General features: G+C 42.0%; 1 protein-coding gene across 1 annotated transcript in view; it reads left to right on the forward strand.

The window, feature by feature from the left end:
- The window catches only part of si:dkey-237h12.3 (teneurin-3), a 164,394-nt gene that overhangs the window by 70,531 nt on the left and 66,168 nt on the right, over nt 1-27,695 (forward strand). Inside the window, exons 4-9 of the mRNA XM_090198470.1 lie at nt 942-1,170; nt 13,851-14,089; nt 19,294-19,419; nt 20,903-21,117; nt 23,588-23,798; nt 26,116-26,217. Coding sequence (XP_090054596.1) covers nt 942-1,170; nt 13,851-14,089; nt 19,294-19,419; nt 20,903-21,117; nt 23,588-23,798; nt 26,116-26,217 — 1,122 coding nt within the window. The remainder of the gene's footprint in view (nt 1-941; nt 1,171-13,850; nt 14,090-19,293; nt 19,420-20,902; nt 21,118-23,587; nt 23,799-26,115; nt 26,218-27,695) is intronic.

Raw genomic sequence — 27,695 nt, forward strand, 5'->3', positions numbered from 1 at the left:
TGACAGGGACAATTTGCATAGCCACTAAAGAGGCAGCCTCACTGAAACAATGCATGATGTCCTTCAAACAAAGTTGTTATTTTTGGCCTTCACTCTTGTCATATTATTTTAGCACAGTCCATGTTACTGGCCTTAATTTGTCATATTGTTTCTGGGTCTTTCTCTAGGGCTGCCATCAGCGAAATGACAAGTAGAAACATCAGCATACCATTAGGTGACCATTAGGACATCCAGCATGTAACAAGGATTGTGCCAAAATCCAAATTCATATCCAGCTGTTTACCCTATCAAAGCATGCTGTTACTGCATGATGACATAGTTCAAGAAAAGTCCTGACTTTTTCAATTATCTCAAAGATTGCCCTAACCCTTAAAAAACCCACCTCCATTTGGAATTTACAGGAGCAAATCAGAAATGTCAGCATTGTAGGTTTACCTCTTAGCGTTGAAGATGGATAGATAATCACGACGTGTCATTCCGTGGGCCAATTACACAGCTTTGTGTGAAATTGGAAAACCTGTTCTCTGAGCGCTCTAATGGATGTTCTGGTCATTAGTTATTTGAGAGTCTTTTCGGGCTGTAATCAAACGTGAAACATCCTGTTAAGCTCCCATAAAGAAACAGCTGTCTCTATAAATGACCTTCTGGGTTAAAGAACCCAACATTCAGCCAGTTGGTGTTTGCCATAATTATCAATATTTTTTTGTTGCTATAGCATCTCATGCATTTGAAGAGCAATTTTAGGTTGCATTTAATTTTCTTGGTTTGTCAGATAACCACAGCTTTATACAGAACACGATCACCAGTTTATTGCAAGCAGCTCCCACACAAGATAGTAGCAATCCAATGCAATGCCAAGCAGGTGTACTATACTTTTTTTGGTTTTACATTCAGGTGTTCTCATATGTGCTTACAGTCTCTTTCTGTTTCCCTTTGAACAGGAGCCCAACTGTCGAGTCAACAAGGCCCGCCTCCTCTACCACCAGCCCCTCCCCCTCACCACAAACACCACCCTTCCATTACTTCGTTGAGCCGCGGCTCGCTGGCCAATCAGAGGAGCCCAAGCCCTCCCCCCTCGGCTGGCCTGGTGGCCGAGTTACAGAGCGCAGCAGAATGTGTCCAGTTGCAGGACAGCTGGGTCCTGGGCAGCAATGTGGCACTGGAGAGCAGGTGAGTGACCCACAATGCACCTGGAGGGTTTGTGACAGTTTGTAACATCCAATACACCTGGGGATATGATGACCAATCGCACCTTTAGGGAATGACTCATCTGCAAGACCAGTATCCCCGATGAAAGCGTCATATCTACATGTACATTAAAGGGAAATGTAAAAAAATCTTCGACATCATATTCCTCTCATCTCCAGCACATATGTGAGAAAGACACATTTTTAGGTTTTGTAGTAAAAAAATAGGAAGATAAGGGTTTCCAATGACATCATCAACCAATTAGTAAACAATTAGTAGGCAATTAGTAAACAATTAGTAGGCAATGCTTCCTCGCAATTGGTCAAAATTACATGATGCACACCACTTATCTTCCTTTTACTACAAAACATAGAAACGCACTAAATTGTACATATGTTGATGAATATGAAGTTGAAAAATGGTGACGTTTCCCTTTAACTTAAGAGAAGAAAGAGGTTGGTTTGTTATAATCTGAATGTACATTTCTCTATGTGTCTTCTGGTGCATCTCAGTGGAACTGTTGGTCTCCTTGTCATGGGTAGCCCTTTCCTACAGTAAAATGACTAGTGGCCTCATGGGTGAAATTGTATTCATATTTTTTTTCATAATTAATAAACCGGTGTTTCTATGTCAAACGGTTTTGTTATTTTTTCAGTCTTCTGTGATGTATATAAAGTGTAATATTGGAATGCAAACAAAAAATGGAACACATTTAAACTCTATATCTGACATGGTACAGGTGTCTTGTTTTTTTATAGCCCATAACCATGTGTGTGAGGTGTATACTATGGTTTCAAAGTAGATTTGTTAAAGACTACCAGGAAGCACTCTAGCTGTGTTCGAATACTCATACCAACCGCACTAACCATACTATTTGTGACATAAATTGAGTATACAGTATGTTTATTGGTCATAGTATGGATAAAGTTAGTATGCCAAAAGTTCCCGGATGTCATACTACATTCGACAAAATACGAAGTTTACAAGCAGTGGACAATATTTCCGTCCTTTTAAGGGCCCATGGTGAAATTCTTCAGAAAATGGTTATGGCTTCATATTGTTTTCAGATTTGAAGAAAATGGCAGAAAATAGAAAAGTCCAACGGGAGCGGATTCAAATTCATAGCTTTAACTAATTATGACAAATGTAATAAAGTAATGACTTTTCAAATAAGTTAACTTTCACGTTATGTTGGCTGACAATTTGCTAGCTACCCTATCCTTACGAACCACATAACATATCATTACAGCAGTATGTACCGGTATGTTAGCTAGCTACCTAACGTTAGTTGGCTACTAATACATCAAACTTGCCAGTATATTAACTATATGCTATCTAACTAACTATCCAGTGTTCATTGACTTGATTATTCCCGTCATTCATAGTTTAGCTAAGTGGTATAGTTGTTTTGCGTTTCTCAATGGACATTCGGGTGCTTTCGTAAATTTGCTCTGGCTACTTACTCCAATTTCAGAGCACTTTCCTTTGAGTGTACGAGAGTGCAGAATAACTTCCCAGCAGCACAGTTACAGTCACAAACACTCAGGATGACAACAGCCTAACCAGCTCTGCTAGGGCGAGTAAAATGGTTAGAATGATGTATTCTCTCATTTGTGTCTGAAAGTAGCTAGCAAGCTAGCCAACATTAGCCAGTTAGCTTGGGTGCTTGACTGCCATTGTAAGGTCAGAACGCTCGAATCAACCCTACTCATCGGCCAGAGCGTACAGTGTACACTGAACGATCGGAGAGCAAAACGCTCTGAGTTTACAAATGGACAATCTGACAATGCTCTGAATTTATGAATGCCCAGAGCACATTCTGAGCGCACTCTGGCACTCAAGATTGAATTTAAGAACACACCCAAAGTCATAAAATATCTAGCTAGTAATTTCTTATGCTAACAAGCTAGCAAGAGGTTGCATAGCAACAGCATCAACTTCCGGTAGACAGGCACAGCGCTAGTACGCTCAACTGAAAGGATACCATTCGTTTAGGGTATAACGTCAACTCACTCACTTTTGTACATTGCCTTGGTCCGTGCAATTGACCTTATTTTAGCGCTCAAAAAACGTTATACTTCCAGATCAACTGGAATGTCAATACCATTGTAAAGCACAATTTCTCCCTTTTCCAACTAAATTCATGCCGAGACCAACCACGCTGCCCGTTTCTGCATGATTCAAGAAGGCAATGAGCTCCGTCGGGTCTTTTTAAAAATGGCAGGTGGGGAAGTGAAACTAATGTGTGATAGTAAGAAGGAGAGATGATGTGGGAAAACTGCTTTTTTTTCACTCGATCTTTCCAACTTTTCAGTGGTTAAGGGCGCTATACTGCAGCGCCAGCTGTGCCATCAGAGTCCCTGGGTTCGCGCCCAGGCTCTGTCGGGAGGTCCGTGGGGCGACGCACAATTGGCCTAGCGTCGTCCGGGTTAGGGAGGGATTGGTCGGTAGGGATCTCCTTGTCTCATCGCACACCAGCGACTGCAGTGGCGGGCCGGGCGCAGTGCGCGCTAGCCAAGGTTGCCAGGTGCACGGTGTAGCCTCCGACACATTGGTGCGGCTGGCTTCCGGTTTGGATGTGCCCTGTGTTAAGAAGCAGTACGGCTGGTTGGGTTGTGTATCGGAGGACGCATGACATTCAACCTTCGTCTCTCCCGAGCCTGTACGGGAGTTGTAGCAATGAGACAAGATAGTAGCTACTACAACAATTGGATACCACGAAATTGGGGAGAAAAAGGGGTAAAAAAAAAAAAAAAAAGTGATCTTCAGAAGTAAACAGCGGCTTTGAGAGTCATGATTGCTTGCAGTGATGACTTAAAAAATGACTAGGTTTCCCCCCCTTACCCCGTCACTGTCCATTTCTTGTTTTTAAACGATGACAGAAGTGCTACACCTGGTGGAGAGAGATTATAAGACAGAAATAGTTGCGGTACGTTACGGCATGACACGTCACGATGTAACGAAGGGTCAATTTTTAAAACTTTTCTCCAATACTATAGAGCCATTACCATGTCGATCAACGCTTGAATAGAAGCGTAGTTCACACCCCATATTTTCAAGTCAACACAGTCACTATAGACCCATTGGTTTTCTTTGCAGCCTCGTTTGAATGTCGCGGTTGCGCACATTTGTACGGAATGGGGTGAGTTTACGTTACTAAAATGAACTAATAGTATATAGTATGTATTGTATACTCATTAGGTATGTAGTATACAGTATGTTAGTATGGACATTCAAACACAGCTTCAGAGTGACCCTGATTTAGCCCACTGCATTAAAAGTATGTCAACTAGGTGAGTCTGTTCTATTTCTCAAAGAAACCAAATGGACAATGTACATTGCATGAAGAAATAATTGTATATCTCTCACAAATACAATCTTACCTCTGGACATAATCCCTTCAACTAATGCATTATCACTAATTACTAATCATTCATAGTTCATCAACAATAAGAGATGGTTAGAGGGCCTCTTCTAGGACTTTGCCTCATCAGTTCAGTTAATCAGTTTAGAGCACCAGCAAACGTTTGAGGTGAAAGGAAATATGACCTGGAGATGGATCATTCGCAACATTTGATACGATCCAAAGCGGTTTGGCATAATGGTAATGGAATAGCACAGGTTTCCAGAGGCTTGCCAGCCTGAAATCAGATTGTTGTAACTTACAAGAAGGCACTTCGGTCTAAATAGATTATTTTTTTCAGTTGAAGATGCCCTGCACAGGAAGCTACTTTGTCATAAGAGTCTTTGTCTAGCATTTCCCCCGTGAGAAAAACATCAGTGTTATTTATTTCCAAACCATAAAGGGGTTTCAAAATGTCCATACCATTCCAGGAAAGTATATTACGTTCTACTTCAAATTGACACAGGTGGATGAATCCATTCCAGCCGGATGTTTCCTGGGCTCAGAGTACTCTTACACATCCTAGATAATTTTGGGCCTTGACGTTTTTCTTTAGAAGCATGCAGTAAGACGCTATCATGATAGGACCAAATCAATTGGGTTATGCAGCATTTGTTCATCCAAGCTGAGGAAGACACGGCAATTGAATACTAACATCACTGTAACCTTGACTGCCTTGCTGGTATTGACAAAACAATATGTACACACCTATCATCACCCAGGTATAGAAATTACTATCTGCAGCACACTGTACTCTAAAGCAAGTGCCTCGCTGTGAGAAGGAACCAGGCGTCATGGTAACCTCAGGGTGCAGATGGGACGGCCTTAGCTACGCGTATAACTATGCTTGTCCAGTAAACTACTAGGTTGTTCAATGCAAACAAGAGCACCAGATAACATATATTAGGCATGCTGGTTTTGGTTCTGTTAACTGGCAAAGAGATGCCTACAGAAATCATATCACGTATTTTCTCTGTTCAACTCATGGTGATAACTAATGCAATGGGACAAACAAGGGTCAGGGGTTTTATCATTTGCATGGTTTTAGTAATGCCTCCTTCTACCCATTGTACTATAACTTTAGTATGGCTTAAAGTATAGAACAACCACAATGACTGACCACACTAGCTAATGTTATGATTCATTAGAATGAATGAATCATACTACAGCACTCATTAAAGCGGCAATCAGTGGTTGAAACAATAACTAAGTGTTTCCCTGCCCCGTTTCGATAAAAAGCTGAGGGATGGTGCTGGAGAAATGTAACCGCTCTCAAATTCCTAGACAGAGCTGTGGATGCAAGGACTGACCATCATGATATCACAATTATAGTTTTTAACCATGTTTTGAGGCTTTACAGTGTTAGCGTACATTTACTTTGTTTACAAACATTGGCATAAACAAGCTAATATTTGGGGTTCGGATGGGGTACGACAGTTGAACTAAGCTCATGAGGCATTTAATGGGTACATATCAATAATTTACACAGTAACAGTGAAAAGTAATTCCAGGGTTTTTCTTTATTTTTACTATTTTCTACATTCTAGAAAAAAGTGAAGACATCAAAACTATGAAATAACACATATGGAATCATGTAGTAACCAAAAGAGTGTTAAACAAATCAAAATAAATGTAATATTCTTTAAAGTAAACCCTTTGCCTTGATGGCAGCTTTGCACAGATTTGGCATTCTCTCAACCAGCTTCACCTGGAATGCTTTTCCAACAGTCTTGAAGGGGTTCCCACATATGCTGAGCACTTGTTGGTTTCTTTTCCTTCACTCTGCAGTTCAACTCATCCCAAACCATCTCAATTGGGTTGAGGGCGGGTGATTGTGGAGGCCAGTTCATCTGATGCAGCACTCCATCACTCTCCTTCTTGGTCAAATAGCCCTTACACATCCTGAAGATGTGTTGGGTCATTGTCTTGTTGAAAAACACAAATGATATTCCCAATAAGCGCAAACCAGATGGGATGGTGTATACTGTGGTAGCCATGCTGGTTAAGTGTACTTTGAATTCTAAATAAATCACCAACAGTGTCACCAGCAAAGCACCCCCACACCGTCACACCTCTTCCTACACGCTTCATGGTGGGAACCACACATTAGGTGATCATCTGTTCACCTACTGTGCGTCTCACGAAGACACTGTGGTTGGAACCAAAAATCTAAAATTCTGAATAATCAAACCAAAGGACAGATTTCCACCAGTCTAATGTCCATTGCTCATGTTGCTCATGGCCCTAGCAATTATCTTCTTCTTATTGGTGTCCTTTAGTAGTGGTTTCTTTGCAGAAATTAGATGATAATAAAGGTGAAATTGATTTTTTTTTTAACGAAGGCCTGATTCACGCAGTCTCATCTGAACAGTTGATGTTGAGATGTGTCTGTTACTTGAACTCTGTGAAGCATTTATTTGGGCTGCAATCTGAGGTGCAGTTAACTCTAATGAACTTATCCTCTGCAGCAGAGGTAACTCTGTGTGTTCCTTTCCTGTGGTGGTCCTCATGAGAGCCAGTTTCCCATAGCCCTTGATGGTTTTTGCGACTGCACTTGAAGATACTTTCAAAGTTTCATACTTTCAATGTTTCGCATTGACTGACCTTCATGTCTCAAAGTAATGATGGACTGTCATTTCTCTATGCTTATTTGAGCTGTTCTTGCCATAATATGGACTTGGTCTTTTACCAAATAGGGCTATCTTGTCTATACCACCCCTGCCTTGTCACAACACAACTGATTGTCCGAAACGCATTAAGAGGGAATACAATTACACAAATTAACTTTGAACAAGGCCCACCTGTTCATTGAAATGCATTCCAGTTGACTACCTCATGAAGCTGGTTGAGAGAATGCCAAATCTGTGCAAAGATGTCATCAAGGCAAAGGGTGGCTACTTGGAAAAATCTGTAATATATTTTTATTTATTTATTTACACAGTGTTTTGGTTACTACATGATTCCATGTGTGTTATTTCATAGTTTGATGTCTTCACTATTATTCTACAATGTAGATAATAGTTTTAAAAAATAAAGAAAAACCCTGGAATGAGTAGATGTTTCCAAACTTTTGACTGGTACTGGAAGTCCAAGAATGGATGTAGCAACTGCAGATTGCCCCTTTACAAATGTGGTCTTCAAAGCATTTGCATTCTAATTTGGCCCCGTTCCTTCTTACATTCATAACGAACAGTTCTGTTAACTTATTGAAAAGCTGCATCCAATTACTAATGTGTTTATCCAAGAGGAAATGTATGGGCCCCATTATGTATTTTTATTAGACTCCCATTTCACAAGTCTCTCTCTATATAGATATTCTCAATGCAGTGTACAATGGAGTGTACAGTCATTAGTGTTCAGTTAGAGCTGTTTGTCTGTGTTGTCAAAAGGTAATAGACTGACTATCATTTCCTGAAATGCTTAATGTACTGGTCACTTCTGTGCATTTATTTTTGTCATGTTCCAATATTGAGTGCGCAAAGCAGACATGCATAACTATTCAAAACAGCTGATGTTATATGATATCAGCTGTCACCTGCTTCCTTATTTTTTACACCTCCATGTTATATTTCAGTATCCCTGCTTTGTATTCAATTTGTTGATCTTTTAAGGGATTCAACAACCTCAGTCCATAACAGGGAGTGAAATATTTTGACTGTCAAGCAAAAATACCCAACTTAAAACAATTTCCAAATGAATTGACTTGACATAAAACTAGCAAAATCTGGAAGAGTTTTAGGCTTTTAGCCGCCCTTTGAATTAAATCTAATTACTACTTTCAAAGTGAGAAATGAAGGTTTCCTTACCGAATAGATATTCTTCAGAAATTATTACACTCAAGCTTTTGTTCCAATCCATGGTGAGAACACTCCAGCTCTTCGATATAAAGTGCTCAATTAGTTGCCAATATAACCCTGTTATTACCTCCTCTGTTCTGTTCCGGACTGTTCCCTACCACTATGGATACATCCACATCTCATAAGTGTGTGGAGGGCTTTCAATCAACCACTCAGGTTCCACTTTTTAACATTCGCCTCTATAGAAATACAGATATTTTCAATTAGTGTTATACAAAGGTGCCACTGAATCCCATTTATGTGTGAATTGCTATTGGCCTCGAGAGGAAAGTCGCCCAGGTCATTATCCTTTAAATGTGGTGCCCTCCCAGATTAGTTTTAAAAATGAACCAAATGTGTAAAATTGGTTTATAATATATTTAAACCAGATTTACAATAAGTACTGTTCTCAATAAGGTGCAGTTAGGCTGTCTCGTGCGTCCTGTGGAATCCAGTTAAACTCTCTGTCACACATATTCAATAAAGAGCATTTGAAACGGCTATTATGACACAGCTTCAACGTTTGTGGTTCCACACGCTACTGTTCTAAATGGTCTGTCGGCCCTCATCAGATTCACCTGTCAGGGGAGTCTGCTCGTAAAATGAAATTATGTCTGGAGTCTAAAATCATGCAACGATAGAATGTCAGGATGGGTGCCTTACTCCTGAAAGAATAGAGAGTAGGTCTCTGTCTTCCATGGGAAATTCTTCCAGATATATATTTTTTAAACCTATGAAAAAAATGTGTGTACTGTACATGGACTGCATTAGTAAATACTTAATTAGATTGTGGTGTTTTTAAATGATTATCATTAAAAATCAACAACAGATCATCCATCTCTCATGTTGTGACCGTGATGCACACATCCCCCAAGTACTCAAAACAACACTTTCATGTCTTAAAGCGAGTCAAACAACATTACTTGGTTATGTGCAGCAGCCCGGGCGCAGTGGGGAAGCATCTCAAAATGGCGCCACTCTGATCTCTGCAACATGGCCCAGAAACACCAGGGGGCTGCCCCCTGAAATACTGTCACACAGATGTGTGCTGCTGCACTAGGTTAGCACCTGCTACCAGTTCCCCTGCTGAGAGGGCAGGTGGCTCCATAGGATAGCGGGAGGGGGGGGGGAGTGAAGAGTGAAACAGAGATAGGGAGAGTTAAAAAAGAAGAAGGGAGCAAGAGTCCGAAAGAGGGAGAAAAAATTGAGAGAGAGGAAGGGAGAGATACTGATAGGACGAGATAGAAAAATAGTGGGAGGGACAGTGAGAGAGAAAGGGAGAGAGAGATGGACTTAGGTGCCTGCCACATCGGTAGGCTGTCTTGGTCATGGATTAAAGAGCCGTATTATTCCATCATTTTACCTTGAAATGCTAATGCTAACAATACGATGGCTAATAGGCAGATTACATAGTCAAAGGGTGTTTGTGCTCATTGTTTCTGATGTACAGAAGGGCTTAGCCCAGGTCCAAATCTACCCACTGTATGTTTTGTCTTTTGTCCTCCTCAAGTGTTTCAAATGTCAAACTGATGACGAGGAAGTGAGTTGAGCAATGGAACCCGGCTCTTGCTATTACTTTTGTGCGATGGCCATTTCAAAGAGACGTACACGCTCATGCACGCATGCACACACACACACACATCAATAGAGCTGCCAGGATTAGCATAGTAATGTGCTTCATTTCGTCACACTCCTTCTAATTGATTACAGACGATCATCCTGTGTGTATAGCCGCAGACGTTTATCAAGCCACTGTGTTTGGTAATCATTTCCAAAAGCATTTCATTTTACCCACCACTGTTAGCAGGCAGTCTGTTAGCCAAGTTAATATTCAGAACACAATACTGCAATACTGCTTTTCAACATTTTGCCATTTTATTCAACAGAAAATGTGTGCCAAAGGGCAGCTTTGTGTTACAGTGGATTTTAGTGATCTAACGCATAATTTTCACAGTAAAGTTCCCCTTTAAAAAAATTCAGGATTAAGGGCAGAGAAAACCATTGGTTTACTGAGAAACGTACTAAAATTATAAGGGATCAAAATGCTATGTGGGCTAAAGCAAGACGGACTGGTTCGGTAGATGATTTGATGGCTTTTAAACGTCTTCGAAATATGGGGGTGGCTATGATCCGTAAATTGAAAGCAGACCACTACTTGAAATCTACTTCAGATAATTTAAAAAATCCATCCAAATTTTGGAAAGTAGTCATAAGTTTGGAGTGCAATAAAGATACACCGCTTCCCAAACAATTGTTGGTAGACACACTGATTGTAACTGAGAGAACCTTCATTCTGAAAGCCTTGAATCAAATTTTTTTAGATGCAGGCAGTTTATTTGAAAAGGTATAATTAAGCCCCCTATGAAATTACGTGACACCCCTGTGCACTCCTTCACCAGATTCTCCTTTTCATCATTCCCTGTTTCAGAAGTGTGTAAAGCCTTGAAAGAAATTGATGGACAAAAATCCCCTGGCCCTGATGAAGTACACCCCTGCTTCTTACACCTAGCTGCAGACATCATTGCTCCCCCTTAACATGTATTTTTAACCTCACGCTTGATGTTAAGGAAATCCCCAAGTTATGGAAATCTGTTTTTGTACTGCCTCTCCTGAAAGGTGGAGATCCTTCCCTACTTGACAACTATCGACACATATCAAAATTGTTTGTACTGTCAAAGGTACTGGAGTCCTTAGTTAGTAGGCAGCTAAAGACCTACTTCCAAGAAAACAACATCTTAAATGGAATGCAAACAGGTTTTAGGTCTAGCCACAGCACTGTTTCAGCAACATTGAAGGTTTTAAATGACATCCACTGTGCTCTTGACAAGAAGTTACATTGTGTGTCTGTCTATATTGATTTGTTGAAGGCATTTGACACCGTGGACCATGCTGTGTTAATGCAAAGGTTAAAATGTTGTGGAATTACTGGTCATGCTCTAGATTGTTTTATAAATTACCTATCAAATCGTACACAATGTGTAGTGGTGGATGGTTGTAAATCTGAGTACATAGAGGTGTGCTCAGGTGTTCCACAAGGTTCTATTTCGGGCCCACTGTTGTTCATTTTGTATATCAACAACATTGGGAATCTTATTGAAACAGCAGATGTTAATTTTTATCTATATGATACTGTTCTATATTCAAGTGGTAGTAGTTTATCTTTAGCTTTTGAAAATGCCCAAAGAGCATTTAACATCATACAAAAAAATCTGTACGATTTAAAGCTGGTTCTAAATTTGGGTAAAACAACATGCATGGTATTTTCAAATGCCAGGCATGTTACTAATGATGTCATTGCTACGTTGGCTGGACATACGATAGAGCAAGTTAAAGTGTACAAATATTTGGGTGTGTGGGTTGATGATAAGCTGAGCTTCACTGTGCATGTAGAGAACTTGATAGGAAGCTCGTGCTGAGAATATATTTTAATTACCGGTATAAGGCCTGTTTTTCTTAGGAGGCCATGAAGGTGCTGGTACGATGTACATTACTGGCGGTTTTAGAGTTTAGTGATGTTATATATCTGCAGGCCTCAACCACTGTCCTGAGAGCATTGTGATCTCCACAGCACTGTTGGCTGGTTGTCATTGACCTTGCGTAGGCTTAAATACTGGTATACACTGATTTATAAGGCCATATTGTGCCATTTTATCTCTGTTCATTTTTAATCAGGTCCATAAATAAATATAAATTCCTACTCTAAATTAGCTTCTAACAGTACCAAAAATTATAACAAGTCATGGTAGAATAGTGGGAGTAGTAGTAGTGGGACTTGATATTCAATAATTCAGATTGTGAACTAACCTTTTGATTGTGAACTAACTTTTTGGCCTTTTTATTCAATATCAAGTATGTGTGAAATGAAATCATTTGGTGCATTCTCTCTCGTAAATAGACCCCTATAACCACCGTATGCTCATTCTCGTAGACAAGCAGCTCTTAAATTGGCCCCAGTTATTCACTGTATGCTCAAATCAATATCACTGCACAAATCCTTACTGAACTACCTCAGAAATAGGTGTACCACCAACCCTTTTCTCTGACCAAACAGTGAGATGAATCCATCAATCATCAACCTTGGAGAAAAGAAAAACAGACATATTACAGATCACTAAGCTCATAATACACTTGACCTCCAACTTTTCACACAAGCTGCTGAATACACCATACATCCTGCCAGATCCGTGAACACCCCTGTTCAGATACCACACTCTTCATTCTCTGTGACATGCTGTACTCTTTCACAGAGAGAGACTTATACTATCCATGACTATGCTTGTCAATTGGGGCTTAGAAATGCCATACTAGACATTTGTGCTATTAGAAAACCATTGATCAGATGCATTAACAATGCATTAACAACACAACCAGTGTTGGCATGGAAAGTGACAGTTAACTAGCTTAATAAATAATTTAGCAGATGCTTTAATAAAAAGGAACTTAAAATGTGACAGTGACACGTTGTAATGTGGAGGGAAGGAGGGGGAAGTAGAATGATGGCTTTATAAACTCATGGGTATATTTATGTATCAAATCCCAAATGGCACCAATAGGCTAGTGGGACAGCAGAAAGATTCTTACCAACAGTTAGTGGAGGGCCAATCCCATAGCCTGGCACACACTTCATGCCCACAGGTGCCGGATCAACCACCCCAACAAAACACATGAATGCGAGCCCTGATGTAACAAACCAAGAACCAACCTCACAGGTACAACGGTTAGTGAGATAATGCAACATAAAGAACAGAAATTGCAATTACTCACAGTTCCCTAGCACACTTGCTACAATATTGAGAGAATTGAACCCTCAACGCTGGTGTGGTCAGCATCATGCTCCAACCCACTGAGACAGTTGAACCCTTGTTATTTCTACTGTTAGCAGTATTGACAAGAAGGGGCTGTAAAAGTTTAATTACACAGAGAACACTTCAAATGGTAAGTCTGTCACATTTTAATAGGTCCAACCTGCACACATTTAGCCATTAATCCGTAAGTGATAGCAAAAGAGGCATCAAGGCTTAATTTATCTACTTCAGAGGTTTCCACGCGGGTTAAAAAAGTTAAGTGGCAAAGCCAGAGTAGTGCTTGTGATTAAACCTCCTTAATTACCCCAGGTATAATGGCCTATTAGTCGGTCCCTGTAGTTAAAGAGCAAGTGGGAGATGATTGTTTTTATGAGGTACTTTTAGCTTCACCTTTTACAATGTCAGGGTTAGTACTGAGGCCTATCCTATTGAATATACAATTCACATTGGAGAATAATGATATGTCCATGGTTTCTCTTGCAAAAATTTGTTGTTTCAATGATTATCCTGAATAAATAAAGGTTTAATAGGAATATACAGTACACCCAAATAAATGTGTATTTGATTCTGTATTCATTATCTAATATGAATTTGTATTTTTCTGGTTTGTTTCCCTAGACACTTCCTCTTTAAGACGGGCACAGGAACAACCCCTTTCTTCGGCACGGCAACCCCAGGTTACACCATGGCAACTGGGGCAGTGTACTCCACCCCGGCACGTCCACTACCCAGAAACACCCTCTCCAGAGGGGCTTTCAAGTTCAAGAAGTCGCCCAAGCACTGCTCTTGGAGATGCACCGCCCTGAGCGCAGTGGGCATGGCTGTCCTGCTTTCAATCATGCTCTGCTACTGTATAGGTAACTATGGCCCCTCCTTGTGACTATCGCCCCTCCTTGTGACAATGGTCCCTCCTTGTTGCTACGGCCTCTCTTTGTAACTATGGTCCCTCCTTGTAACTACTATGGCTCCTCCTTGTGACTATGGCCCCTCCTTGTGAATATGGCCTCTACTGGTGACTACCGGCCCTCCTTGTAACTATGGCCCCTCCTTGTAACTATGGCCCCTTCTTTGAACTATGCCCCCTCCTTTTAACTATGCCTCCCCTTGTGACTATGGCCCCTACTTGTAACTATGGCTCCTCCTTTTAACTATGCCCCCTCATTTTAACTATGCCCCCCCCCGCCTTGTGACTATGGCCCCTCCTTGTGACTATGGCCCCTCTTTGTAACTACTATGGCTCCTCCTTGTGACTATGGCCCATCCTTGTGACTATGGCCCCTCCTTGTGACTATGGCCCCTCTTTGTAACTGCTATGGCTCTTCCTTGTGACTATGGCCCATCCTTGTGACTATGGCCCCTCCTTGTGACTATGGCCCCTCCTTGTGACTATGGCCCCTCTTTGTGACTATGGGCCTTCCTTGTAACTATGGCCCCTCCTTGTGACTATAGCCCTTCCTTGTGATTATGGCCCTTCCTTCTAACTATGGCCCCTTCTTGTGACTATGGTGCCTCCTTGTAACTATGGCCCTTCCTTGCGACTATAGCCCCCCCCCATTTAACTCTGCCCGCCCTTGTGACTATGGCCTTTCCTTGTGGCTATGGCTCCTCCTTGTAACTATGGCCCCTCCTTGTGACTATGGCCACACCTTGTGACTGTGGCCCCTCCTTGTCACTATTGCCCCTCCTTGTAACTATGACCCCTCCATGTGACTATGGCCCCCCAATGTGACTATGACCCCTCCTTGTGACTATGGCCCCTCCTTGTGATTATGGCCTCTCTTTCTAACTATGGCCCCTCGTTGTGACTATGACAGCCCCTTGTGAGTATTGCCCGTCCATGTGATTGTGGCCCCTTCTTCTAACTTTGGCTGCTCCTTGTAGTATGGCCCCTCCTTGTGACTGTGGCCCATCCTTGTGACTATGGCAGCCCTTTGTGACTATGGCCCGTCATTTTAACTATGCCCTCCCTTGTGACTATGGCCCCTCTTTGTGACTATGGCTTCTTCTTGTGACTATGGCTCCCCTTTGTGACTATGGCCCCTCCTTGTGACTTTGGCCCATCCATGTGATTATGGCCCCTCCTTCTAACCATGGCCGCTCCTTGTAGTATGGCCCCTCCTTGTGACTATGGCCCCTCCTTGTGAATATGGCAGCCCTTTGTGACTATGGCCCATCCTTGTGATTATGGCCCCTCCTTCTAACTATGGCACCTCCTTCTAGTATGGCCCCTTCTTGTGACTGTGGCCCCTCCTTTGACTCTGGCCTCTCCGTGTGACTATGGCACCGCCTTGTGACTCCTTGTGACTATGGCCCATCCTTGTGATTATGGCCCCTCCTTCTAACTATGGCACCTCCTTCTAGTATGGCTCCTCCTTGTGACAATGGCCCTCCTTGTAACTATGGCCCCTCCTTGTGACTATGACCCCTCCATGTGACTATGGCCCCACTTTGTAACTAAGGCCCCTCCTTGTAACTATAGCCCCTCCTTCTGACTATGGCCCCCCATTTTTCTTATGCCCCCTTCGTGACTATGGCCCCTCTTTGACTATGACTATGGCTTCTTCTTGTGACTATGGCAGCCTTGTAGTATGGCCCCTCCTTGTGACTATGTTCCCTCCTTGTGACTATGGGCCCTCCTTGTTTACATTGTTGTATTAGTGCATAGTTCACCATGACCCTCCCTCATTGCTCTGCTTATGCTCTATATACTGTGGTATATAGACGACTAAGCAAGCCCCGAGCATTGCTCAGGTGTTTTAGAGGAGGCTTAGCACTCTTAACACCCACTCTCCAAAGATGAAGCTGTGGATAGAAAAAGCCTAAGAACTAGCTGGACAACTACTGTACTACAACGCCTTTCAAATATATTATCCTTGCAAATATAAATGGCTTTCCATTCAAGGTAAGTGGTGCACCAGCCTTCAGTTCTCAGTAGAGACTTCATGACAGCACCCAACACACTAAAGTTACAACACTGGATATCTGTTGCACTTCCCAGTCAATTAAACTAAACTATCTAATATACAAGTTGACTGGACTTTATGGCTTTGAGTCAGCTGAATCAGTGTTGACTGACCTGATGGCTTTATAAACTGTGCTAAATGTGTATTGCTCTTTCAGCATGATCTTGCTGAGCAGATAGCAGACCTTAGAATATCATTCTGTCTGCCGTTGTCATATGTCAGTCAGATACAGAGACAATTCATCCTACAGATCCCCAATGATACAGTTTGAATCTGTGTCAGATTATGGCAGTTCCAATGGCAAAGGCTCTGCATCATCCTGCTAACCGGATAGGAGGCCCACAGAGCAGCATCATTGACATGATCCAGCCCCACAGAGTGACAACACTGACATGATCCAGCCCCACAGAGTGACAACACTGACATGATCCAGCCCCACAGAGCAGAATCACTGGCATGACCCAGCCCCATAGAGCAGTATGATTGACATGACCCATTCCCACAGAGTGACATCACTGACATGATCCAGCCCCACAGTGACATCACTGACATGACTCAGCCCCACAGAGCAGCATCATTGACATGACCCAGCCCCACAGAGTGACATCACTGACCTGACCTAGCCCCACAGAGCAGCATCACTGACATGACCCAGCTCCACAGTGCAGCATCATTGACATGACCCAGCTCCACATAGCAGCATCATTGACATGACCCAGCCCCATACATTGACATCACTGACATGACCCAGCCCCACAGAGCAGCATCACTGACATGACCAAGCCCCACAGATCAGCATCACTGACATGACCCAGCCCCACAGAGTGACATCACTGACATGACCCAGGTCCACAGAGCAGCATCACTGACATGACCCAACTCCACAGAGTGACATCACTGACATGACCCAGCCCCACAGAGTGACATCACTGACATATCCCAGCTCCACAGGAGCCCTGAAAGACAGACACGGTTGAAATCCCCCTCGACACCCTACAATGACACTGTCAGAAGAAACAAAATGCCAGCACCCCAATCACATTAGGTTATCACAAGGTTATCACTTGTCATGACTGACCTTCTCACAACCAATTTGCAACATTGTGACAATGTCATGTGCTGATGGGGCATAACCCCCAAAAAGGGAACTATCCTAAGAAGTTGAAAGCCTTCTTCACCAAAGCATTTTGAGAAGGGGCGATGAGAGAGGATGTGAGGAATCGAGAGCTATAAAGATTTTCTGGTGCAACAAAATCTCTTCAAGGAAGTGCTTTCATCTCGACCAGGAAGCTAGGAACACAGGCTTTAGTTTAACGCATCAACCTCACCCATAGGACAAAATTCCACTTCAGAAGGGGCTTTGTCTGGTTTTTACACCAACCTTTAGCAGCTTGACCACAGCGATAAAATGGGTGGAGATTTATCTGTCCTTTCTGTCCTCCTGAGTCATACACTCTCTTAATCTTGGGCTGCGTGACTTTCCCCTGAACTGCCGTAGCATTCTCATGGTGCTGAAGGGAGGACAGGATAACATGCTCGTATAGAGAGAAATATGTCTGGAGAAATGAGGCAATGGAGAAAAAGTATGGAGAGTGCTCTCCATAGCAGAGGGCCATTACAGTGCTATATTAATATCCATGTATATTATCTCTATCATCTGGACCTGCCATGTGTTTTTGATTCATGATATCGTGCTCTGTCATTGGTTGCATGTGATTTTGCTGTGCATGTTTGGTGGGTTGGCTTGTTTCTGGATTCCGCGTGTATAGCTTATGAGTACGCCAATGGCTTTAAGGTGTGTGTGTTTGTGTGTGTGTGTGTGTGTGTGTGGTCTCGTGAGTGCATGAGTGTGTTTCCTGTGTGGGAGTTCTTTTGATTGTGAGTGTGTGAGTTAAACAGATACAGGCCTTCTTTGCCAGTTGCCTCAGGTTGAGTTTTTCACCTTCCTCTCTTTCATCTGCAGCCAAAACACCTGCCAGGTGCGATGTCTTAAATAGCTTATGTATGCACTAGCACACTCCGCCTCTGCCAGCCCACAGATAAGAACACAGTCCGATACATACGTACAAGCACACATCATTCTGCCTTGGTCTCTCTCTCTGTCTCTCTCTCTGTCTCTCTCTCTCTCTCTCTCTCTCTGTCTCTCTCCCTCTCCAATTCCGTATTCTCTATGATTCTGCTTCATCCCTTGTGAGTTAGCTATGTTTTTTAAGCAGTCAATACCCCATACCCTCCCCTGCCCGTTTGAAAAAAGTTCCACCTCAGATCAAAACACTGGGAAATCAGAGTTTTGCCTCCTCAGCACGACTCCCCGGCTGGCGATCTTTGAAGGAGCCTCGCCCTCTCCCTGTGTTCATAGAAGACCCAGTTTCCCCAAACAACAAGACATGCAGCTTAATAGCAATCTATTCAGAGACAGAGGTTGGAGGAAGAACATGGCGGTTTGGTTGGTTACGTAAGAGAATTAGAGAGTTTGAGGCTTGAAGCCTCTTTGACCTTCTTTCTGACGCACACAAATACATACACTTGGGGTTTCCAGATGCTTTGATTTGGGCTGTCATTATGTTGCTGCACGTTGTCCACCTCCTCCTGTCTGTTTGGTGACGATATTCGGGTTTTTAAATAGAACGTCCCGCTGCGCTCTTTGATGCAGTGCTGTTTGTGTTAATGAACAGCGCTCCCCAAAGAGACACAACAGTGTTCCTCGTCTCCTCAGTATTGATTGAGCTTGCTGTGTCTGGCCCCTGTTGGGTTTTACAGTAGAGCACTTAGCCTACATGTGGCGCACCCATAGTAAGGTAACCTAGTACAAAATAATTCCTACTCTTTAGTATTTTTCAGGCATGTTTCTTGAAGATACAGGGAGCTATAGGAAGGAAAGAGTGAAGGAAGGAAGGAGGGAGGGAGGGAACTGAGTCATGACCACTTTCATGTGCTGAGTGCAGGGGTGCTAACTGCCAGGCCACCACAGGGCACAAAATGATGTATTGTCTGATCTATTTTTCCTAGAAATGCTGTCCAGCACGTATTTCGTTTTGTAATGATTTGATTGATTGCCCTAACCCTAGCATATTCCACTGTTTTTGTTCACTTTACAGCAATGCACTTTTTCGGACTCAACTGGCAACTTCAAGAAACGGAAAACAAACCAGCGGTTGAGAACGGAGGGGGGAAGGCTTTGCCCACTCAACCAAGCATAGTGACAGTACTCTCAGTTGACTATGGTAAGAACCTTAGCCCTTTACCTACTTGTTATATCTGTAGATTACATTTGGGGAAGGAACACATATTTTTGATTAAGTTTCTAGCCTTTAATTGCACTGGATGCTTGTTTGTTTGTCCATTTTGCTTTGTCAATGTTATGTGTATGACTCAGCACAAAAACGGTCCCAGACTGGAGCCTATCCTATACTGTAGGTACCTTCTGAATTGTGAACGACAGAGTCCAAACAGCTTTAACACATTCAGCCTTTACCAGTAGGTGTCTGTCATTTTGTATGCAATGTCTGCCACATGCATGCCACCTTTCTTCACCTTTACAAAAAAAAGGCCACTGATTTAATTTAAATCTCTTAAGGATTGGACCATTTAAAAAAATGTTTTGCCTAAAATTACATACCCAAATCGAACTGCCTGTAGCTCAGGATATGAATATTCTTGATACCATTTGAAAGGAAACACTTTGAAGTTTGTAGAAATGTGTAACACATAATATAACACATTCGATCTGGTAAAAGATAATACAAACAAAAAAACATGTGTTTTCAAATATTATTTTTTTCATCATCTTTGAAAGGCAAGAGAAAGGCCATAATATAATATTGCAGTTTTGGAACCATTTAGATCTTGGCCACTAGATGGCAGCAGTGTGTGTGCAAAGTCCCATATTGATCCAGCGATCCATTGCAATACTGTACAGTATTTTGTAATAATGTGTCTTTATTTCAACCAAACAAAAACTCTGGAGGTCCATTGTAAGAAAGATATTTATCCTAAGTGGTTTTTGAAATAAATATCAGGCAAAAATGCTCTAAATGCGTTTCATGTGAGAATGACTCATGCTCAAGTGTTTTTTTGTTGCTTGATAACCTTTTAAAATCATCACTTCCTTGTCCTGTTGTTTTGTTACTGTACCAGGTAATGAATCAGCTAGTACATTTAGATCCTAGACATTTAGCAGTGAATCACAAGTACCACACAAAAGATAGGGAAATCAATGTCGAAGAACAAGAAGGCACACTCATTAAGCTCCCAATTCACTGCTTTATTGACTACGATTCGATCTGAAACTGATCTTCGTCAGGTCAAAACAATATATAATAATCAATGGTGAAACAATCTGTTCCAGTCTCATGATGGAGCAATCAGCTGAGGTCTATTTGAGTGGGAATAAAGAAGTTTCTATCATCAACTGTGCCAGGAAATAGAAATATCTGGAACTACTGAAGCTGTCTGGTATTTCCATGTTTGACTGACCTAATGAGCAAGACTCATATCTATAAGGGCCCGGGATACACACTGGGCCAGGGATATAGACTGGGAGTCATGTGTCTGCATAATTTTATTTAAATTAAGGTAATATTGAGAAATATTATTTTGTTGAAAATAGAATCAATGCAGATGAAAACTGTATACAGCTGTGGTGAGCTTGACTTCACAAAATGTCCATCTAGCTTTATCTCAGTGTTCTCTCTTTCTCCCTTCCAGGCAGGACTGGTGCGGTCCATCAGGAGAACAACTCCATTGACACCGGGGAAGTGGAAGTGGGCCGAAGGGTAGGTCAGGGAATACCGCCTGGGGTGTTCTGGCGCTCTCGGCTGGCTATGGAGCAGCCACGTTTCCTCAAGTTCAACATCTCTGTTCAGAAGAATGCACTGGTTGGGGCCTACGGAAGGAAGGGTCTCCCACCATCTCACACACAGGTAAATGGTACATTAGTTGGGTAGGGTGTATGGCAATTGCTCGGCTTCCAGCCTCGGACCGCAAGGCACTACAGAGGGTAGTGCATACGGCCCAGTACATCATTGGGGCAAAACTTCCTGCCATCCGGGACCTCTATACCAGGCGGTGTCAGACGATGGCCCCAGAAATTGTCAAAGACTCCAGCCACCCTAGTCATACACTCTTCTCTCTGTTACAGCAGCGCAAGCGGTACCAGAGTGCCAAGTCTAGGTCTAAAAGGCTTAACAGCTTCTACCCCCAAGCCCTAACACTCCTGAACAGCTAATCAAAGGGCTACCCAGACCCCTCGTTTATGCTATGCATAGTCACTTTAACTCTACCTACATATACATATTACCTCAATTACCCCCGCACATTGACTCTTTACCGGTATCCCCTGTATATAGCCTCACTATTGTTATTTTACTGCTACTGTTTAATTATTTGTTACTTACATTTTTTATTTTCTATTTTTTTTACTTATCAATCAACTTAATTTTCTAACAGGGTTGACCGTAACAGGTTTGATGGTTTCATCTTAAATCAGCCATACATTGAGACAGGTGGAATGTAAGCTTGTTGTGTGCAACACAGTGTCAATTGAATGCAAGCTTCACCAAACAAATGTCATTGTTAAAACATTTCTAGCCATCTTATGCATGACCCGCTCAGTTTTCCACCACAAAACGCCATAAAAATGGCCAAAAAGAGTAGAACCACCTGCTTTTACAGCATGATTGGACTATTAGATAGATGTTAAATCTGTCTTTTGAAAAAACTAAATGTTTAAGGGAATAGCTTTACCATATTAATATGAGAGTTCAGTTCACGTAACTGGGTTGACCTTAAAATGAGACAGATGTAAATCAATCACTAATCACACACACAAAAAAATAATCTTCAGAAATTACTTTAAAAAAATAACTAGGTCAATGATGGTGAGAACTTTGGTGGTAAGTGGGTTCAAAATCTACCTAGAAGTGACATGGGGACATGTCAAAATGCTGAATTTTGGCACTTTAGCAAGCCTTAAAAAATATTGATTGAATTTTCCATGTGGTCTATATTGAAGGGCACTTAATGTAATATTACAGGCTTTTAAAATTCAATATTGGTGCACATTTTATATCTAGAATATCAAAGGGACACAAAAGGCACTATTTTTGTGGAATGACCTGGCTATTTTCCACTTCACCCTAGAGAGAAATCTTTCAACTTCACCTTCTTGACATTCTCTGACTTGACTTGAAGAAGAGCCTCTTTCGCGTGCCGGAAATTGGGCCACTATCGAATGGGGAAAAAAAAGAAATACAAATGACAACAGGAAAGAAGGGATTACTCTTCTAAGGTAAAAGAAAAAAGGAACCCAACTAAATCAAATACAACAAACAGAGAAGCCTCCTTTTATGTCCAAGGCAATTGCTGCGCTGGCCTGCTCAAGACTGTCAATGCCTAGACACGAAGTCAACCGCCACTGCCTTAGAAACGGTCCGTTAATTTGCCAGGGCGATAAATCGATGCGTTTACTTAACTTAGCATGAAAGACCCCAATGAGACCCCAATGAGAGATATTGACCGTTGGTTACATTCACAGCTTGAGGAGAGGAACAACTTTAAAGTGCGTCACCAATCGCTCAAAATAAAATAATACAACTACATGTGTTCGTAAGTGTCTTACTCTGCATGATTCATCAATTGTCTTAAACTATGTTTTGTGAAGAAATGATCAACACTAGTTTGAATTCCCAGGTGTAGCTAATAATTATTTGTGGTTCATCAGCTGGCCTGGCTCGGCTTGGCCTCTTGTTCATTATTATTTGCTCCTATTGTTAGATTGAGATAAGCCTTTGCCAAGCAATCAAGATGTACACACTGGCCTGGGAGTAAAGGAATGGTTGGGTTCTGGACTTTTATTACTTGGTCCCCTGGCCACCAACACATAAAAAACTGCCTACATCCACAGGTCAATCAATATCTCTTCTCTGCTCCTCTCAAAAGGGTTTAAACCACTGAGTGTTGACTTCTCTCACCCTAACTTTAATGCTTTATTTCCTATCCATACTGAGTCAGTTGGAGGGATGCTTGATGTCGTGTCCCCTGTAGGTCCTATTTCCGATACTAAATCCTTTTTTAATGTGCCCTTTTCTACTTTCAACTCCCTGTGTTGTGTTCGTTTGTGTGAATTAAACACTGTTAGCATGCAGAATGAAAAGGATCAGTCTCCTGGAAAACTCAAATTTACTTTGACTCAATTAAATTGTGGCTAGCTCCTTTAATGTCAAATTAGAAAAAAATGTAAACAGAGATTTTCCCTCTATGCACCTGGAACTACAGAATGTCACCGTTATTGTAAATGTTTATACATTTACATAAATGTATATGTCACACATCATATGTCATGAAGTGACCCATTACGTAGTCCCAACTGACCTCTGCTTGACCTTTCTTCAGTATGACTTTGTGGAGCTGCTGGATGGCAGCAGGCTCATCGCCAAAGAGAGGTGGGCTCCCACGGCGCAGGAGACCAGGGGGCGGATGGAGCGCCAGGTCAGCCTCCACCAAGCTGGCTTCATCCAGTTTCTGGACTCTGGGGTGTGGCATCTGGCTTTCTACAATGATGGGAAAAGCCTGGAGACAGTATCATACAACACCATCATCCTGGGTAAGCATAACATGGAAATAATGTAGAAAATTGATGTAGAAATGGATGAGGTGAATATTTTCAATTATATTGAATTGCTGGAAAAGGCACTTGGAGAACGTTTACCACAACTAAGAGAATAACTGGGTAGTTGACAGGCCAGATCAACATATACATTAATGAATAATTTAAACTGGATCTACAGACTATATAATGCAAGCAAAATGTGTTGTTGGGCTTTTGGCTTAATGAATTGTGTTATGCACATTTTATGTCTCTACATTGCAGGAATATCACTATCCCTTAGGCTTTTCATTATTGTGCGTGCTCAGGAATTGTACTGTGGGAAAACAGAAAACATGCTAAGTTAATGTTTTGCATTAGGGAATTCAATCGATAGATTTCTAAAGATATGAAGTTATCGAAATCCAAGGTTAAAGTTGCCCGGATGTGTTGAAACTGACAGCCCAGTAGTGTACATCCAATGCAAGTCTTCAAAAGCAATAAAAACGAAAAAGTTTGCCCACTTAACACAATCGAAAGGAGCTCCCAGCCTAGGGGGAGTGCCCATTATGAGCGCTGGTCTGTTGAACGAACACAAGACGTGTCAGTGGGATATGTCAGATTAACTTCAACTCAGAGAGAGGATTTACAAAGATTGATCCCGTTGCTTGTGTGGGCATGATCAGTCATGAGATTTTCATGCGGAGAAAGAAATGTCAAAGAACTAGAAATGCACTGTGAAATGTAAAATGTTCGTGATGGGTTGCATTCGTGATGGGCAAGACGGCATGGGAGTTGTCAGGCTACAGCAGATGAGAGGTACACACATACCAACATAGAGTACACTGTACATTCATGCAATAAGCCAGTGTTTCCCAACCGTGGTCCTCCAGTACCCCCAACAGTACACCTTTTATTGTAACCCTGGACAAGCACACCTGATTCAACTTCTCAACTAATCATCAAGCCTCAATGAGGTGTGTTTGTCCAGGGCTACAACAAAAACGTGTACTGTTGGGGGTACTCGAGGACCAGGGTTGGGAAACACTGCAATAAGAGAATGTGGCTGTGTGGAAATGTAAGATGGAATAGTATGTGACATCATAGTAGTGATATGAAATCCAATCAAATGTGTTGGATATTGTGTTGATATTGATCATGTGTTGATATTGATAATGTGTTGATATTGCTATTGTGTTGATATTGATAATGTGTTGATATTGATAATGGGTTGATATTGCTATTGTGTTGATATTGATAATGGGTTGATATTGCTATTGTGTTGATATTGATAATGTGTTGATATTGATATTGTGGGGATATTGATATTGATAATGTGTTCATATGGATAATGTATTGATATTGATACTGATCATGTGTTGAAATTAATTGTGTGTCGATATTGATCATGTGTTGATGTGTTGATATTGATAATGTGTAGACATTAATATTGTGTTGATATCAATATTTTGTTGATGTTGATATTGATATTGGTAATGTAATGAAATGATATATGCAGCGATCAAAATATTATTTTTATTTTTTTATTTTATTTGTTTCAATATTGAACAGAACTGGAATTGGTCAAACTCTCAGTTTAAAACATCTACAAAATGATCCTCTTTCCCTAAAAGCTTGATGGTCATGACTTTTTTTTACATGAAATGGGAGGTTAACTTGGCCCCAGACAATCAATCTGAGATTGATTTAAGTTTCAGTCATGGGATTTTTGCTTGAACCGTGTATGTGTGGTTGGCACATTTTAGAGGTGTGATATCTTAATCTTGTGCAAGAACATCTGACTGAAAAAATTATGAACTCGTATGCCATGCCAGTAACCAGGTTTCTATCCAACCATTTCATACAGATGAATTACCTGACGCTGCTAAAAACAGGAAATGTCAGTGCAATTTCTTAAATGTCCACAGACAATTTGTTCGCTAGAAATGGTGGGATCTTTTTGTGTCTGTAAAATGAATTATGTGAGAGAACTGGCGGTGGAAATGCATTTATGTGCAAATAGTGATATAATTGGAAAGGGAAATGCAAGGGGGGATACCTAGTATGAATGCATTTAACACAACCCCTCTGAATCAGAGAGGTGCGAGGGGTTGCCGTCATCAGTGCCCGGTTAACCATCATATCGAAGTATATTTGGAGTTACGCAATTATATGTTGGGTGGTCCTCCCACTACGACTCGGGAGACCATGCTGTATATTAGGCTACAAATTAAATAAATTATGATGAACTTCACAGGGTAGAGAAAGTGCACAGTGATGAGCGTGATGCTACTTCCAATAAATATCGAGGGTCTTATTCTTTTTGTCCCAACAGAGTCGGTTATGGAGTGCTCACACAACTGTTATGGGAATGGAGAGTGTGTGTCCAGCTCCTGCCATTGTTTCCCAGGGTTCATTGGGCCGTACTGTTCAAGAGGTATCTTTTTCCCAACTCATCTATCTATTGATATCGCAACCTATACATGAGCAAGCTTCAATGGACAAATATTGGCTATATTTTCAGAATTAATTACCATGTGCATGTGATATTTGTTCTTAGTTTAGGGTTAGGTTTAAGCTAAATGTCAGGGTTAGGTTTAGGTTAAGGGTTAGGTTTAGACTAATGGTCAGGGTTAGCACTAATCGTTCAAATCAAATATTTGGATAGGAAGTGTTGTACTCCAGTCCTTTTTACTGTAGCATGGAAAGATAGTGATTGGTTGATTTAAGGTTGTGTCAACACTGCAGCTATACAATAGACTATCACTCAAATGTATTTATGAAGCCCTTCTTACATCAGCTGATGTCACAAAGTGCTGTACAGAAACCCAGCCTAAAACCCCAAACAGCAAGCAATGCATGTGTAGAAGCACAGTGGCTAGGAAAAACTCCATAGAAAGGCCAGAACCTAGGAAGAAACCTAGAGAGGAACCAGGCTATGAGGGGTGGCCAGTCCTCTTCTGGCTGTGCCGGGTGGAGATTATAACAGAACATGGCCAAGATGTTCAAATGTTCATAGATAACCAACAGGGTCAAATAATAATAATCACAGTAGTTGTCAAGGGTGCAACAGGTCAGCACCTCAGGAGTAAATGTCAGTTGGCTTTTCATAGCCGGTCATTCAGAGTATCTCTACTGCTCCTGCTGTCTCTAAAGAGTTGAAAACAGCAGGCCTGGGACAGGTAGCATGTCCGGTGAACAGGTCAGGGTTCCATAGCCGCAGGCAGAACAGTTGAAACTGGAGCAGCAGCATGGCCAGGGGGACTGGGTACATCAAGGAGTCATCAGGCCAGGTAGTCCTGAGGTATGGTCCTAGGGCTCAGGTCCTCCGGGAGAGAGATAGAAAGAAAGAAAAAAAGAGAGAAAGAAAGAGAGAAAGAAAGAGAAAAAGAGAGAGAATTAGAGAGAGCATACTTAAATTCACGCAGGACATTGGATAAGACAGGAGAAATACTCCAGTAATAACAGACTGACCCTAGCCCCCCGACAAAAACTACTGCAGTATAAATACTGGAGGCTGAGACAGGAGGGGTCGGGAGACACCGTGGCCCCATCTGACAATACCCCTGGACAGGGCCAAACAGGCAGGATATAACCCCACCCACTTTGCCAAAGCACAGCCCCCACACCACTAGAGGAATATCTTCAACCACCAACTTACCATCCTGCGACAAGGTCGAGTATAGCTCACAAAGGGGGTGGAGGGGGGGGGCAACCCGGACAGGAAGATCACGTCAGTGACTCAACCAACTTAAGTGACGCACCCCTCCTAGGGACGGCATGGAAGAGCACCAGTAAGCCAGTGACTCAGCCCCTGTAATAGAGTTAGAGGCAGAGAATCCCAGTGGAGAGAGGGGAACCGGCCAGGCAGAGACAGCAAGGGCGGTTAGTTGCTCCAGTGCCTTTCCGTTCACC

This window comes from Oncorhynchus mykiss, chromosome 14 (genome assembly GCF_057628025.1).
Source record: "Oncorhynchus mykiss isolate SJ-2025 chromosome 14, ASM5762802v1, whole genome shotgun sequence".
Lineage (NCBI taxonomy): Eukaryota > Metazoa > Chordata > Actinopteri > Salmoniformes > Salmonidae > Oncorhynchus > Oncorhynchus mykiss.